This window comes from Podarcis melisellensis (assembly GCF_964234715.1).
Source record: "Podarcis melisellensis genome assembly, chromosome: 4".
In the NCBI taxonomy this organism is placed as follows: domain Eukaryota; kingdom Metazoa; phylum Chordata; class Lepidosauria; order Squamata; family Lacertidae; genus Podarcis; species Podarcis melisellensis.
The window spans coordinates 72,005,314-72,022,274 of record NC_138531.1 but is presented as its reverse complement, the minus strand read 5'-3'; the positions used below and the strand labels follow the sequence as shown (position 1 = coordinate 72,022,274).

Below are 16,961 nucleotides of genomic sequence, written 5' to 3'. Positions count from 1 at the left end.
GCAGATAAGCCTATTTCCCTTCTGAGTCATAAGTCTGTTTTGTCCCAGGTTTTGCACACACAAAATTAGCACAGGCATTGCATGCATTTTGTACTCATTTTGTACACATTCTTCCTCTACAATATCAAATGTATTTCCAATGTATTTCCCCCTAAAATATGTACCGTATTTTTCACTCTATAAGACGCACCAGACCACAAGATGCACCTAGTTTTTGGAGGAGGAAAACAAGAAAAAAAATATTCTGAATCTCAGAAGCCAGAACAGCAAGAGGGATCGCTGCGCAGTGAAATTAGCAATCCCTCTTGCTGTTCTGGCTTCTGGGATAGCTGTGCAGCCTGCATTCACTCCATAAGACGCACACACATGTCCCCTTACTTTTTAGGAGGGGAAAAGTGAGTCTTATAGAGCAAAAAATACGGTATCTTGGTGTGCACTATTATTTTTTTAACCAAGAGTGCATTGCAGTAATTGAAGAAACACATAATCAAGCACATAATCAGAGCAGGCCAGGCACTCCTGTCTTCCATTGCCTCCCACAGTTTGGTCAAACTCATTCTGGTAGCTTCAAGAACACTATCCAACCATCTTGTCCTCTGTTGTCCCCTTCTCCTTGTTCCCTCCATCTTTCCCAACATCAGGGTCTTTTCCAGGGAGTCTTCTCTTCTCATGAGGTGGCCAAAGTACTGGAGCCTCAGCTTCACGATCTGTCCTTCCAGTGAGCACTCAGCGCTGATTTCCTTAAGAATGGATACGTTTGATCTTCTTGCAGTCCATGGGACTCTCAAGCAAGTAGGCATGTATATATGTCTGCTTATAAGTTTGGGACAAATTAGGCCAGTTCTCTTCAAAATGCAGAACAAGCAGGGGCATCTGCATCATGCTGGCCCATATCTTCCCTAGTATTATTTATCTTAACTTTCACAGGCAGTGGCTTTAGTTTCCAAGTTCACAAGAAGAGGACTTTCCCAGCCTTTCTGCCCAATATCTTTTCAACAGGAAATGCTACACCTTGTGCATGCAAAACATTCCACTGCCATATGTGCTCTAGAATTCAGAGTCTGTAGTCCCTTCAAACAAACTGTGCTTTTTGCAGAACAGAAAGCAGAATACCAGATTTCAGGGCAAAATGCTCCTGCACTTTCTGCTGGTGGGCTTCCCATAAAAGTGGCTCTCTCAACACATGCACATTAGAAGAGAACACATGAACACATGCTGGATTAAACCAAAGGTTTGTCTAGTCCAGCTTCCTGTTCTCACAACAGCCAACCAGATGCCAATGGGAAGACCACCTGCAGGACATGAGGCAATAGTACTTCCCCCACTTGTGGTCTTCAGCAACTTCAGAGGCATACTGTCTGCAGTACTGGAGGTAACAGACAGCTATCATCAGGGATAGATTAAATCTGTCCATTTCTATTCTCTCTGTGTCTCATTTTCTTACTTGTTTGGTGACCACTATTTCCCATCACAGAGCTATGTTTCTCAGAGTGGTTAAACTATCATTCCCCCTTCCTAGGGAACTCTGGAAATTGTAGCTCTATGAGGGGAAATAGGACTTTTCTAGCAACTCTTGACACCCATAGCAATTTACTGTTCTCAGAATTGTTTGGGGGAAGCCATGACTGTGTAAAATGGGGTGATACTGCTTTAAATGTATAGTGCAAAATAGGGCCTTAGTTAGGAGAAAAGTGGGAAGAGATATGGGTAGAGGTGTCATGTTTAATAGGTACCCAAATAGTATTTTAAAACTGACGAGGAAAGGAAAAAGGATATTAGCAGGCTCATTCAACTGACCAAAGAGGAGACACATGGCAGGAGTTGAAACTAGGAAGCTGGAGGCTGAAGACGGCAAGTAAAGCAGGTAAGTTTGTTTATTATTATTAATCATGATGTGAAACCAATTTTCCAGCAAGGGCAGCCTCAGATGTTTTTCATTCTTTGCCTCCATTTCCACACTTGTACTTTAACGCTAACCGTTCTGCGTGAGGAGGATTTCAGGACGAAGTTACGGGACATGAAATGATTGGAAATGAAGCCTAATATCTGCCCGGAGACCTTTGCAGGTGCAAACAGCATGGAAAACGAGATGGCATATAACCATCATGAGCACAAATAACCATGACTGGCTAATTTAAAAGGTGTCTGGAGGGGCCCTCAACTGTGCCACAAGAGTTGCACATTTTATCCTTTCCCGCCTCCCCAATGATCTGTTGATTTTATCACAGGGCAGCAAGCTTACAGTGCAAAAGTTGCATAGGTACATACTTGGATCCAAGACTGTATTTTTTAATATATGAAGGAATATTTTTCTCCAATAAAAAATAATGTTTCTCCCCCCGCCCCCCTCTCAAGCCAAAGAGAGGCTAGGGATGGAATATTGCAACCTGAAGTTATTTCATTGTGATTCCTGGAATTCCAGCTTTTTGCCAAATCACGATTGCCTGCAGCAGTAGCTGTGCTTTCAAATGGAAAAGGTTTTCTCCCCCCCTCCTGACCCATCTCCAGCTACTGTATGAACATCTGTGATATATAACACTCACCTCTTTTTATATGGGAGCCCTTGGGATTGCAACTGGTTTATAGTCCTAGGAAATCCCAGCTCAGACGATGTCAGGAATTAATGTGCTCATAAAGTTCCACCTTAAAACTAATTGAATGTGTCTGCGGCCAAGTCTTTCGCCCAGAGAAGCTCCGCTAAGCGGTGACACATTGCGCTTGGAGCTAGATATTCCACATCTGGAATCCAAATGTTTGACGTGATGCTAGAAAAAAGAAAAAAGCCAGCACAACAAACCAGCAGAACACTTTACAGACAGAAACACAAGCAACATGGACCTCACTCTCCTCTGCATGGTCCTGCCGCTGCTCACGGTGGCCTGGGGCCAATACATGGACTATTATGACCCATATAGTGACTACAGGGGCAGCGATGGATGGGTCAATGTGTACCGGCAGGGTTTCAATTTCCAGTGTCCTCATGGACAAGTGATAGTGGCCGTGAGGAGCACTTTCAGCAAAAAGGAAGGCTCTGACAGACTGTGGAACTATGCCTGCATGCCTACCCCTCACACCTTGGGAGAGCCCTCAGAGTGCTGGTGGGAAGAGATCAACAGAGCTGGATTGGAATGGTAGGACACCAAGCTTAAACTTTCTTTAGGAGCTGCCATTGTGTGTGTTTGTGAGAGAGAGAGAGAGAGAGAGAGAGAGTGCGAAACCCATGTTACTCAGCGCCAGGCTGATGCGATGGTTAACAGATAGCAATGCATGTGGCACTAAAACAAATTAATTAAGGAATTAACGCTCTGCTTAAGCCAGTGTGAACAATCCAACAAGCTGCGGTGATGATTCTGCTATGTATTTCCATAGATGAGGCAGTCACAACTTCATTTATTTATTGGATTTATAGCCCACCTTTACTCCAAGGAGCTCCAGGTAGTATTTTTGGCACTTCCCATCCCAACCATCATAACAACCCCATGAGGCGTGTTAAGCTGAAAGGTAGTGACTGGACCAAGGTCACCCAGCGAACTTCATGGCTGAGTGGGGATTGGAACCCTGGTCTCCCAGATCTTAGTCCAGTGGTGGCAAACCTATGGCACGTGTGCCAGAGTGGGCACTCAGAGCCCTCTCTGTGGGCACGCACGCCATCGGTCCATCCACGCCGTTGCTGGGGGTTGGCAAAGTGGGCAGCTGTCCCCCCCAGACCACTGTGGGCAGGAAACTCTCACTAGAGTTCCTTGGGCCCCCCATGCCACTGCAAGCTGGAAATGGGTTATTTGTTGCTTGTGCGAGCTGGAGATTGTCTGTGGTGATTGGGCGGGAGATTATTGCCTGTTGTCGATTCCTTTGTGTTAGTTTGGTGGCTGCCTCTTGGCATTGCCCTCAAAAAAGCTCAACAAGCCTGGACATACACACACACCCCGCAAAAACTGAACAACTCAGGGCACTTTGTGTTGGCACTTTACGAGAAATAAGTGGGTTTTGGGTTGGGGTTTGGGCACTTGGTCTCATCACCACTGTCCTAGTCCAACACTCTAATCACAACACCACAATGACTCCCATTCATATTGTTCCATTCCTTGCTTCCTCCACATTGTGAATGCTCCTTGATTTGTCTCCCTCCTTGTCTTGCAAACATGTACTTTTGTCCACTGGTTCAGCAATATTGGCTGGAGTTAGGTGGATAATAGTTCTTGTTGTTGTTTGCAATGAGAAGAATTTTTGCTTGGCATGGCTATCATATTCTGTTCTAGCGAAGCAGATTTTAATAGCGCCAGGAAACCTTGCAAAATCTATTTGACTAGAGAAATATTCCATGCAGGGCGGGAGGGGGGAGAGCAATGAATGTACATGAGCAATGATAGCTCTATTAGAATATGTTCAGCTCTCTGAAGAAAGTGCTGTTGATCTCCCGCCAACATTTTAATGATTTGAGAGATCCGCCCAGTGCTGGATGAATTTTGCAATGAAAGACTCCTGTTCCTGTTCAGTTAAGAATGATTAAAAGTCCTATCTACCACCTCAAAAGATAGGGAGGGGATATTTTATGTAGTCCGAGTTCTCAGTTTCTCTTCATAGAATGTGTGCAGAACATTCTGTCACACATACTCACTGTGCACTAAATATTTCTAGGCAGAATATATCTAAACATGTCTTCTAATGGTTCGGTGTTAAATGCACTGCCTCATTTCCTTGCTTACGATTATATATATATATATATATATATATATATATATATGTGTGTGTGTGTGTGTGTGTGTGTGTGTGTGTGTGTTTAAATGAAACTATAGATGGAAGAATTATCAAGACCTTTGACTGGTGGTCAAGTAACTTTGCCCCATTCCCCCATTAGTAAGTTCTTCTTACTAAGGTGTTAAGTTGGTTGCAAGGTTCATCACAATCTCATTTTTATGTTACTGCCTTTAAAATTTGTGTTTGTACTAAAACGGCACCACAACTTTCCCTCAATATCCTAAGGCCAAAAAAGAAAACTGAACAAGAGGGCAAAATCTCTCACCACCCCACCTCCCCTAGGAGCCTTTGGCACTTTGTGTTAAACATGAAAATGTTAACTGAACTCAACAAAACATTTTCACATCTTTTAACTGTATTGCTCATCATTGCATATATTTTTCGTCTCCACTTTGCTCACACTGAATGTGCTTATTTGGCACAAGATAGGAGAGGGAGACCTGCCAGTTTCTTTGCTAAAAAAGAAAGGAAGAGATGGTCTGGAGTTATGTCTTTAAAGGCGAAATGGAAATAAGAAAAAGCATCTAAATCTGGAAAAAATATGCATGTTAAGAAAGCATTAACACTGACCTCTTAAGACTCTGGCTTGGAAATACAAATGACCATTTCCCCCCATGTATGCACAGATATTTTGCTATTGTTAGCTAATATTTTGCCTAGAAATGCTAATGGAGTCTATGAAATAAAACAAGCCTAGATGACTCATCATACCAAAGGATGTACATTTATTTCCCACCCTTTTCTCAAGGCCTGGGTTTAGGAAGTAATATATCTTTGTGCCATTTTATCCTCACAACAACCCTGTGAGGAAGGCTAGGCTTGTTGAATGGTCTCTTTAAATTTGAAGGTTCATTATTGTTCCACAAGATGTGTATGTCTTTAAGGGCCAGAGCAAATAACGTGACCCAGTTTTACAGCTGTGAAACAGTATAGCAGGTGCTGCTAAGTTGTGTTAATTAAGCTGTGTCAGCAATTGGGTATAGTATATAAAGAGAACACCTAGCTCTCTCAGTACCCTGGGGGATGGGTTGGTGGTTGGGTCATGCTTGTTGATGTATTTAGTGTAAAATGAGTTTTTGTTTTTGTTATTAAAACCTTGTTATTTTTGAGTTCCTTGTAATACGTGGTCTCCCCAGCAAGCTTTCCGCAGCGCAACTAAACTGCAAATAGCCAACAAGGCCAGGCTAAGAAAGAGCTGGGACAGCTTCATGAGCCCGAGTTCTCCCACTTGCTAGCCTAGCTCTCCCTCTATTCCACCACACTTTCCCTGTGACTGGGGCCACAGATGATGATGATTTTGGTAATGCTGCTAAAACTTGCAGAGGCAGTTTTACTAGTGGTGACAGCGGTACACAAGAGTGTGTAGCCACAAGCAGTAACAGGTCTACCGTACTGCCTTCTACTCTTTTAAAAAGCATTGCTTGCTTCTACCTATGCAGCTGGCGATAACATAAGATGTTCCAGTAAACCATCATAAAGTTAGGTCACATCCACTCCAGACATTTAAAGCACATGGCTTCCCCCAGAGAATCCTGAGAACTGCAGTTTCTGAAGGAAGCTGGGAACTGGGGACACACACCCTGCACAAAAGTAGTTGTGGGGTGAGGAGAAAGGGCTTGGCACTGAGGAAGGCTAGTATGGGGCAAGGAGTGCTGGAGCCTGGGCAAACTCATTACAAACTGGAGAAGGGATGCAGCTCATTGGTAAGCAAAAGGTCCCAGGTTCAGACTCTGGCATTTTCAGGTAGAGCTAGGGATTGTCCCTTGACTGAAACCCTAGCAAGCCTCTGTGATTCTAGGCTGTACTGAACCAGATTGACCAATGGGTCTGCCAGAGTGTAAGAGAGTTTCCTTTGGTCTTTGAAAACTGTTATAAGAGGGGGAAAAACCTCGCTCCCTTTCTCTTATGGGGTATTCCGGAGCCCGTATAGAGTCCTTAAATGGGTTCCCCATTGGTAGGAGAAAATAACCCTGTAGCCCAAGACCACCCCCCAAAACATCACAGAGGGAGGCGGTCTACAGCAGAAATCCTGTTTGCCAGGATACCTGATAATGGTCACTATTTGCATTACCTGGGCAGTCTGGCCATTCTTTTGTGATGGTTAATACTTTAGTTCCTGAATCCAGGTCACAGGCTCACCCTATTCATACACAAATACACCCTTAAGACAGTATTTGCAAGCAAAATGACAATGGGAAGGCTTTCCTCATTTGCCTCCCTTACTACAGAGGAATATTTGAGGTCATTGGGAGAGTCAAAATGGCTTCAGGATTGCTCTCCCATACTATTACAGACACGTTTCATATATTTAGATATGTGTGCATTTATGAATATTTATTCCATATCTGAGACCTTAATTTTTTTTTTTAACAAAACCATATCCAAATGCAACTATCTTCGTTCACCCCTTTTTGCTGACAAAGTCGAAAGTGAGTGTAAGGGGGAAATGACTGGTTAACAATTCAAGGCTGTAGAGCCATTTGAGGTCATGTTCCTTTGGAATGTCTGGCTTTACTTATCCAAGCTGAAACTGAAATCCTTATGTGGAAGTTTTACCTAGTCTTAGCACCTCACCCCACCCTCCACCTTTGTACCATTTAATGATTTTAAAAAAACACAAACAAACTTCCTTGATGGTGGCACTGGTGACTGTGAAGTGATAGACGAAGCCATTAGCCCCAACTACTATTTGATGGTGATATGACACAGTAACCGTATCAGCGCTTGAGAAAGAAAAGCACATGAAACAATCATCTTGAAAGAACTGCATGGCTTTTATGGTAATAGCTGAGCAAAGCAGCCCTAGTTTATCGGCTGTTTTGAAAAACGGAACACAGGGATTTCTGTGAAATAGTGCCAGCGAAATAACTGCCACATAGTGGTGGCACTATTAGAAGTGCTAATAGATTTGGTTTCCATGACAGGCAAATAGATCTTTAAAAAGCACTTATTCCTAGTCTACAGCAGCATTTCACATTTGGAAGAATTTACACCTTTGCCAGCAGCCCCTAGAGACTGCAGATAATTTTCTTAGTGCATGTATGGTAGCCTATCACAAGGGAAGGAGAATCATCATTATTAACTATTACTACATTATTGATTCTGCTGATTTATAAACTATTTCATAGCTACAAGCTATCAAAGCGATGTACAATAAGTTAAAATGAAATGAAATACAAAAGATAGGCTGCAAAGACAAAATCGGTTATAATATATGCAGCTAGCTATCCATAAAACAAATAGCTTATGAGAAAGCCTTCTTAAACAAAAATATATTTAAACTTCAAGGCACCAGGAGCTTGTCTGATTACAGCTGGTAATTGACTCTGGAAGGTTGGTTTCTGGTACAAACTAAGAGGAACCTTGTGGCATGCACAGCAGTGCCCTATCTGAGGAGCACAGTTCTGTGGCAGGCATATATGAGGTAAGTGGGGAAAAGACTTGGTCTGGTTCAGCTACAGGTATGAGACCATTTAAAACATCAGAAAAGGTTAAGCTTCAAGGGCTGGCACTGTTGGGGAGTCACCAATGTCCCATGTACTCAGGAGGGTCGGTCCACCGTCTTCCCATCACAAAAATGTCAGCTGCAACTACCAAAACCTGGTAGTCCTTTCAGGGCTGGGCAAAGGGAAGCCAGGGATAGAGTCTGGGTTGCTTCTCCATATTTTGCAATGTCGTTTGCTAGCAAAGAAGTGTGCATATAAATGCATAGGTTAGTGAGAACACCATACAAAAAATGCAATACATATGGGGAAATTGCTTTACAAAAATGTGTTCGTGAGGCAAAGTTGCACAGAAAAGGTGACTATTAGGAGAAATTTGCACTAAAATGTTGATGAATTTTCATGAGAACTTTTTTAAAAGTTGCAAACTGATGTAGAAAATAGAATGACATGGGTTGCACGTCAACCCAGTCTCTGAGTAGTGCTAGAGTCCAGGGGTTCCATGCACTCACCCAGGGTTCCGTTTCCTTGGAATGAGAGATAGCGGGGACTGTGGTGTCCTTTAGGATATGTGGTTTATTTACACATATATACAACCTGAGCCTAAGATGGAGGGGCTCACAGCATTTACACTTTCTGATAGTCACAGCCTTGGAATCAAACAGAAATCAAGCATGTCTCTCACTCTCTGGCTTCTACCTGCTTCTAGCTGAAGCCCCAGGACTCTCGCTATTGTCCTTCTAAGTGGCAGCCAGGGAAAGGCTTGCTCATTTGCCCAGAGGGCACCATCACTTCTTTTGCTACATTAATGGTAGTCCTTAGGTAACAACTATGCCCATTCTCTCACACAAAAACTTGCCTGACTAGTTCATCAATGGAATCCTCCATTAGATTTCAATCCTTGCTGGAATCAGGACTTCAGGAGTTAGAAGGGACTCAGGCATCATGTAGACTAACTCTGCAAACTCACAACAATAATATTGGAAAATTAGGAACCGAGAAATACCAAAATACTGTAGTCATATTTGCTCATCCCTAGTCGCTAGATTCCAGTACTCTGCAAGAAAAACAGGCATGTTTATAACAACAACAACAACAACAACAACAACACTGCTATTACTAGTAGTACAACTTATTTTCATTATCGTTTTTCTCTTCAGGTATCAAACATGCTCAAATAATGGGTTGGTGGCAGGATTCCAGAGCCAATATTTTCCGTCGGTGCTTGATCGAGAGTGGCAATTCTATTGCTGCCGCTACAGCCGGAGATGTCCTTATTCATGTTGGTGAGTTCACAAAAGTGCACTGAGTTTTTAATGCATTGAGAGCACTTCTTAAAAAAAATCCAAGATCATTCCCTTAAACTCTAAAAGCAATAAAACCTTTCCAGAGATGTACAATTAATATTTTGTAAATGATTGTGTAAATGATTCCTCTGAGAAAGCCTTCTTAAATAAAAATGCCTTCAGTAGGTACCTAAGCATCAAATACTATGTGCCTGTCCGATTTCAGTTGGTTGACCCCAGAGGGCTGGAACTGTAATACAAAAACTGAGTTTTAATATAGAACAAAACAGGGTAATTTGATGTATCACAAGCTGAGCGACTGGGTTGTTGATATAGCTGTCCAAATTAGAAACCAGGATGATTTTTGTCTGTGCAGCTAAGATGAGCACTGGCAAATTGCTTCCTTAAATGGACTGACCAAAGGTGATTCAAAGTATCATAGACAAACAGAACTACAAAGGAAGTGAAGTTTTCAATTAGATGTGCACAAGATGTTTACTTGCCTTTTAGTGGGCCAGCTGCTGACCTACATGCAACAACAATGCATACAAGTCCAGAATAAAAATTGCCTTGCAGATAGGAGGGAAAGTAATCTTGGATTTCCCTTCATAAATTCTTCAAACATCCTTCCAAGTGTCGGCTGATGTTCTGCACCTGCGCGTGAAGCAGCAGCCCTGCCAAAAGTCTGCCTTGAGAAGGAGGTCTCTCTGCTTTACTAGCGAAGGTCATCATTAAGGCCTTTGCTTACATTTATGAAGGAACTGGTTTTGTGCCTCAGTGGGACAAGTCACTCTACTGTATCATTCAATTCAGTTGTAATCTTGGAGCATCGATTTGCCATGTCAATTGAAGGCTCTTGCCTGGCAGCTTCGGATGCTGTTCATATCTGAAGCCCCACCTCCCTGCTTCTGGCATCCTCACGAGTGTGTGCTTAGGTATCCATCTCTATCTATACACATGAGAACATAAGCAGAGCCTGCTAGATCAGGGCCAATGGCCTATTAGTCTAACATCCTTTTCTCACAGAGGTCAACCAGATGCCTGTAGTGCAACAATATGTTCTCTATTTCTGATTCCCGGTCAATGGTGTTGCCCAATCCACTTTTTAAAGCCATCCAAGTTGGTGGCTGTCACTACTAGCGAATTCCATAGTTTAACTATGCGGTGTGTGAAGAACTATGTTCTTTATCTGTCCTGAACCTTCTGAAGTTCAGCTTCATTGGACATTCTTGAGTTCTAGTTTTATGGGAGTGGGAGAAAAATGTGTCCCTGTCCACTTTCTCCACCCCACACATCAGTTTATATGCTTCTATCCCCTCCTTTGCTCACATTTTCTCTGAACTGAAAGAACTCCAAATATTGTAGCCATTCCTCATAGGAGAGTTGCTTCAACCCTTTGCTTGCCCTTTTCTGAGTCTTCTCCAGCTCCACAATGTCCTACACTGTGCACAGAATTTACCCCTAAGACTTTTCAGCAAAGATATGTTTTATCATAAAACCTTGTTAAGTGTAGCCTCCTCCTAGTATTTCCATTTTACAAACTAGATACAGTCGAACCTTGGTTGTGACGCCTTGTGCAGGAGCTTCCTGCAGCCAATTGGAAGTTGTGCCTTGGTTTCCAAACGTTTTGGAAGTCGAACGGACTTCCTTTACAGATTGTGTTCGACTCCTGAGGTACCACTGTACTCACTCTGTGTCTGAGCTGGCAGACTGGCCCAGCAACTTCTGTGTTCAATCAGGATTTGTGCAGAGTCCCTGAGTCTACATACTATTACAGTACTGCGTCATTTTATGAAGCCAAGCAAACCTTGTGCTCAGAATCCTGTTGATTGGTGTCTTAATGGTCTGACCTTGCCCACAAACAGCTATTTGCATTTATTATTATTATTATTATTATTATTATTATTATTATTATTATTATTATTATTTTAATTTGTATACCTCCTTTTATCCGTAGATCTCAGGGTGGTTCATCACAACACACCGTACCCTCTTTATGACACAAGTCTATGCTTCTGTTAAGCCCATGAAGTTCAGAGGGATTATTTGTACATCAATGTGCATAGGATTACAGCTTTAAAGTGTAATCTTATGCACCTCTGTTCAGAAGCAAGCCCTGATGAAATCTATGGGTCTTACTTGCAACTGTTCCAGAAATCCAGCCTTCATTTACTAGGAACCTGTGAGATCTCATTAGTACTGAACGTGGTTGTCTTGTTCTTTTATATGGGACAGTTTTATTACTCTATCAAAATATAATCTTGGAAGGCAAAGTAAGGTATTTCCCTGGGAAAGGCTCTAGCAATCAGCTACATTTTATGGTTCTGTGATGAGAGGCCAGCTGTTCTATAACTTCCAGCGTTAGCCTGGAAGGAATAAAGAAGAAAGTTAAATAGAGAAGTAGCAAATTCTTTGCAGATGTCACTGTGATGTTGCATCTATCTGTAAATGTATATAAGTGGAGGGAGATCTCAATCCTCAGCTTGAAGCAGTCTGAAAGATAAACAGCATTTGGAATGCTGTTTATAATAATTTCCCTGCTCCAAGCAAGCAGGGCTGCCGAGGTCCAGAAAGGTTTGGCTGGTGCTACAGCTGCTCTCGCTCACCATTGCCTCTCCAAGCAATGACCACATTTACCAAGACCTTACAGAATTATGGACCCTAACAGATACAACCGTTTCCTCTACACAGTTTGCCATTTGTTAAAGGCATTGATGTTCATGGACTCTTTCACTGGCAATGTCAGTGTCCGGAAAATGGAGCAACTGCAGAATACAGCTGGTATCCCTAGAAGGGAATGGAGGAAGTCTCTTTTGCCCTTCGTCATGCCTCCTTCCAAGGAGAGAGCCTTGCTCAAAGGGTGCTACCCTTCCCATGTTGCCCTCAACATGGCTTCTGGCCACTTCTGGTGATTTTCAACACACTGGCCCGGAAGCAGCCAATGTGCAGCTGGTCCCCCTCAATAGGAGCAGGGAGAGAGGTGCTTTCTCCTCCTCCTTCCCTCCTCCTGAGGAGAGCTGCCATGGCTCTGATACTGCTGCAGGGCAAGGAGGAGGAATGACCACCAGCACCTTGGGGCCTCTTCTCTCTCCTGTGCTGTGATGAGATGCCACCTCCTCAAATTTGCTGCCCCAAGCAAATGCCCCGTTTCCCATAAATACATCATTGCCTACCTGGGATTTCACCTGGTTGGTCATTGTGAGAACAAGATGCTGGATGAGGTGGGCCATTGGTCTGATCCAGCAGGTTCCTAAGGACTTTCCATATGCAAAGCAGATGCTCTAGCACTGAGCTACAGCTCTTCCAAGGTTGCTTGTGTTTGAAGATGACACAGACATAGCAGGAAGCCTGAAAGGCAATTGTACATCTCCCTTCCTTCATCCAACTCTCTCTTTCTATCTTTCACACATGCACACCACATGGCAAGAGAGAAACTTACATAGTACCATTGCTCTCTCTATTAGCATGGGAGATAAGTTCCCTTTTAAGAATTTTGAGCAGTTCCAGAATTTCAGGCAGTTGTTCTTGTTTGTGTTTGTTAGAGAATGTTCTTCTATTACTGGCAATGTTTAGACAGTGCACTGAATGGTCTTCTGAGGGTGGGGGCGGAGGGGATGAGAAAAAAGAGCCAGGAAATGATCTGTAATTAAACCACATCTGCTATGTACATGACATAGTAAACTACTAAACAGAAAAACCAAGTTGTGGAATATATGTTTAATTATATAAAAAATAGGGCAATTTCAGTGTGTCTATAATCACCGAAAATAGCTAAGGGCTTGTAGACAGAGAGACTCCACTGAAGTAGAATAACCAAGTGAGACACTATGCTCTCTTCATTTCCATTCCTGACTCTGACACAGGCTTCTTCTGTGTACTTGGGCAAGTTGCCTAAACTTTCTATTTCCCTTAATCATTTGACCAAATGGTGCCTTGCAGACTACAACTCCCATCAGCCCCAGCCAGCATGCAAAGGGTGAGAGGGGTCTCACGGGGCTGAATTTTTGAGGATGCCAGCAACCCTTAAAAAAGTAAAAGAGGAGGAAGAACAGCAAATCCAGGCCCAGTACAAAAGGTTACTCCCTGGGCCAATCTATAAGAATGCCCTGAGTAGCAGTAAGACATCTGTATTTGATGAAGCATGAATGGGTAAACCAACATGCTGCACAAATGCAGACATTGTTGTTGTTGTTGTTGTTGTTGTTTTATTTTGCCCATCTGACTAGGTTGCCATAGTGACTCTGCATGGCACATCACATGTCACACATCCGAAGCATTTTCATTGAAGAAACTAGCAAGAACTAGATGAAAAGTACTGAAGACAAGAACTGACCAAGACACAACACACTCTCTCTCTTTACATTGCTTTAATTTATTTGTTTATTTGTAAAAAAAATGTACTACCAATATTAAGGTGAGGGTGGGAATCATGGCAGTGAGCAGCATAGTATCCATAACAGATCTACATCCATTTAAAAAAAATGTCACCCATCAGCTTAATATGTCGACCATAGATGGATCGGGTGTGTTTCAAGAGGTGCCTGAATGCCAATACTGTAGGTGCCTTCCTGCTGTTCATTGGGAGTGCATTCCAAAGGGCTGGTGCTACCACACCAAAGGCCCTGGACTTAGTAGACACAAAATGGACCTTAGGAGAAGACCTTGCTCCAACAGAACCATTTGCTTAATGCTACATTGAACACAGCCCCTCTGTGTTTGTCAAGAGCAGACATGAAATCACAGGATGTGGGGCAACTACCCGCACTTCAGTTCAAAGTAGGCATGATATGAACTAGGTTAGGTTACATGTGTGAACAGGTTTTTTAGTGGGCTGACAAAAGCAAAAGTCATAACATTTGAAACATAACTGTTCTTACTTTTTCTAGAGAAGGCAAATAACTTGATTCCCCCCCCTCCTCCTGTTTAAAAGGTTGACAACAGAACACCCAGAACACTACGGGGAAGATATGGACATGATGATGTATACCTATGATCATTACATCCGTGGAGCAGCCACAACTTTCTCCGGTGTGGAAAGGTCAGATTCAGAAATTCTCTTGGAACCTGAACCTTTCCTGTGCTGCAAAGAAATGGTTTGGTACATTGTAATATTCCTCCCCAAAAAAACAATGGTGTGGAAGGTACAACATAGACCAAGGGAGGTAGGGACTATGGACATGGAAGACACAAGTTCCATGATGATCCCTCTTCATGCATTCACTGAGCTGGAGACAGAGTGGCAATCTAGCCCTTACCCAATCAGAGCAGTATGGGACTTCTGTATCCCACCCCCTCCTTATCCCTTAACCAATCAAAGCAATAGGGGACTTTCCGTACCCCAACCCTTCCAATCCTCAGAGGACTTCAGCTCAAGGGTTGATTGTAGCCCTTTGAGTCTCTCTATTAGGCTCCCAATAGACTCCAGCCAACCCCCTTCCCAAAACTACAGCCCTCACCAGCCCTGCTCTCCTTGAGTACTTTTGCCAGGCTCAGTTTTTCCTTGAATTGTGATAATTCTTCTATTGCTTGTTTGGAAGGAGGTCTGGGAGATGTGAGTAGGTGGGAATGGAGTGGGGAGAGACCTCTGATTGTTGAGTGTCTCTGGAATGCACCCTACTCTACAAAGGTAGAGGCCACACATCCATTACTCTGCCTACCGTAATTTATGCTTCTGGCCCTAACCACCACTTATATGTGGCCCCCAGAAGCTGGCCCATAAAGGAATGTGGTCTGAAATTGTATTGTAGGCCTAGCAATGCCTGGTCACATTTGCAGCTTCTCCTTTGGCTGAGGGCAGAAGTATTCATTCCCAGGCAAACTCTGCCCGCCTCCTATTTTTCTTTTTTCAGAGAAAATGAGGTCAAATTTCATTGAAAGCAGTAAAGTACTTGCATTGTACTAAGGCATTTTTGTATTTGAAACAAAATGCCAAAAATGATGCCTTCTCCCCTGTTCATTTTTAATTATGGGAAATGTCCACCACATACTCAGTGTCTCTAGCCAAAGCATCTGTTTCTGTTTGCTTCATGGCAATGCCTCCTCTCTCCCATTGTTTCCTGGAGAAAGCTAATGTCTAGAAGTACCCTAAACATCAAATTAAGATTCCTTCAACAACCAGAACCCTGGTATTTAGGATCCAACACCCAATTTTTGTTGAAGTTTCTACCTCCAATAGTTCAAAATCATGAGATGATAATGATTAAATTATTACCTGCCTTTCACCAGCAGATCCCAGGGCAGGTAAGATTCAAAATTCACAATTAAAAACAGTTAGAACAGATTACAGCCACAACATACAACTCAGGTGTCAAAGGCCAGAGTAAAGACGTGCGTCTTTAGCATTTGCCAAGAGCTGTATATTGAAGTACCCAGACACACCTCTGTGGGGAGGGAATTCCACACCATGGGGGCTGCCACAGAGACGGCCATACTCTGGCTACACCCTCTGAACTTCCAGCTAAAGTCATTTGGCTAGAGATGATCAAGTCGAAAGAAACGAGCAAAGTTCATCCTGACAGATCACAAAAACAGAAGCCCAACCAGAAGCCTTGCTCTGTTGCAATGTTCTGTCTTGGTCATCACCTAAACACTTGTTTCCTCTATCTTTTCCCTTGCAGGGATCGCCAGTGGAAGTTTATTATCTGCAGGATGACGGATTTTGACTGCCAGTTTGACAATTTTAAGAAGAAGTGAATATGTGCCATGCTTCTGGGGGTGGGGTGGTAGGGGGGAATGAAGGTAGAGGGGAAAGGAGAAAAAAATAGCAAAGGCAATATATCAACCATACACCAGTTTCTTTGCAGATGAGTAAGAATGACTCTTATTCTGCAAAGAGGGCTGCGAAGAACACTGAGCTCAACTTTACAAGACAGGCACATCCATTTGGCTCTTAATTAGGGATTAGATGGGCTGGGTTGATTTACATACCGGTAATCTCTGCAGAGCATGTGTGCAGAGTACTTCCACTTCTACCCCTTCCTGGCCCTTCGACATACTTGGTGAATGCAACGGCAGGGGACCCATGTTAACACTGTAGTGTGTAGTGTGTGTATTTCTGCCCTTCACTGGGTCTCTTCCAGCACTGACCTGAGAGTATGGGTAGCTGCCTTGTGTGTGTGTGCCTTTAGACAACACTTTGGACCATTCCCTTGATTTTTTTTTTTTTTATTCACAGCTACTTTACATTGTTTAGATGCTTTCTGATATAAACCTAGATGAAGCCATTTCCTTTGCTGTCTAGCTCACCTGTATAGATGCATCTTGATTTTGCATGGCATCTTTGTATCCACTGCGCCCCGTTGTCAGTTTGCAAAAAAGGACCGCCAAAACTCCCCAAATCGTGCATTGCTGATGTTTCAGAATAACCCAGAGCAGCAAGCCAAACCACACAGGATGTTAATCGTGCCCCTTCGCTTGGAGTGCAGACTTCTTATTGCACAAGCTAAGCAGTGTGGCAACTCAATCCATATTGAGATCT

General features: G+C 43.1%; 1 protein-coding gene across 1 annotated transcript; it reads left to right on the top strand.

Annotated features, from left to right (window-relative positions):
• Positions 1–2,793: 2,793 nt before the first annotated feature.
• Positions 2,794–16,707, top strand: DPT (dermatopontin). The gene is made up of 4 exons (XM_081908573.1): positions 2,794–3,131; positions 9,359–9,484; positions 14,415–14,522; positions 16,102–16,707. Exons 1-4 carry the CDS (start codon positions 2,833–2,835, stop codon positions 16,175–16,177), a joined length of 609 nt encoding a protein of 202 aa, XP_081764699.1. The 5' UTR covers positions 2,794–2,832; the 3' UTR covers positions 16,178–16,707.
• Positions 16,708–16,961: the final 254 nt, after the last annotated feature.

Coding starts and splice junctions, on each gene's coding strand:
- DPT (XM_081908573.1), top strand. CDS start 2,833: ATGGACCTCACTCTCCTCTGCATGGTCCTGCCGCTGCTCACGGTGGCC. Junction 3,132..9,358: donor AACAGAGCTGGATTGGAATG/GTAGGACACCAA, acceptor TTTTCTCTTCAG/GTATCAAACATGCTCAAATA. Junction 14,523..16,101: donor ACTTTCTCCGGTGTGGAAAG/GTCAGATTCAGA, acceptor TTTCCCTTGCAG/GGATCGCCAGTGGAAGTTTA.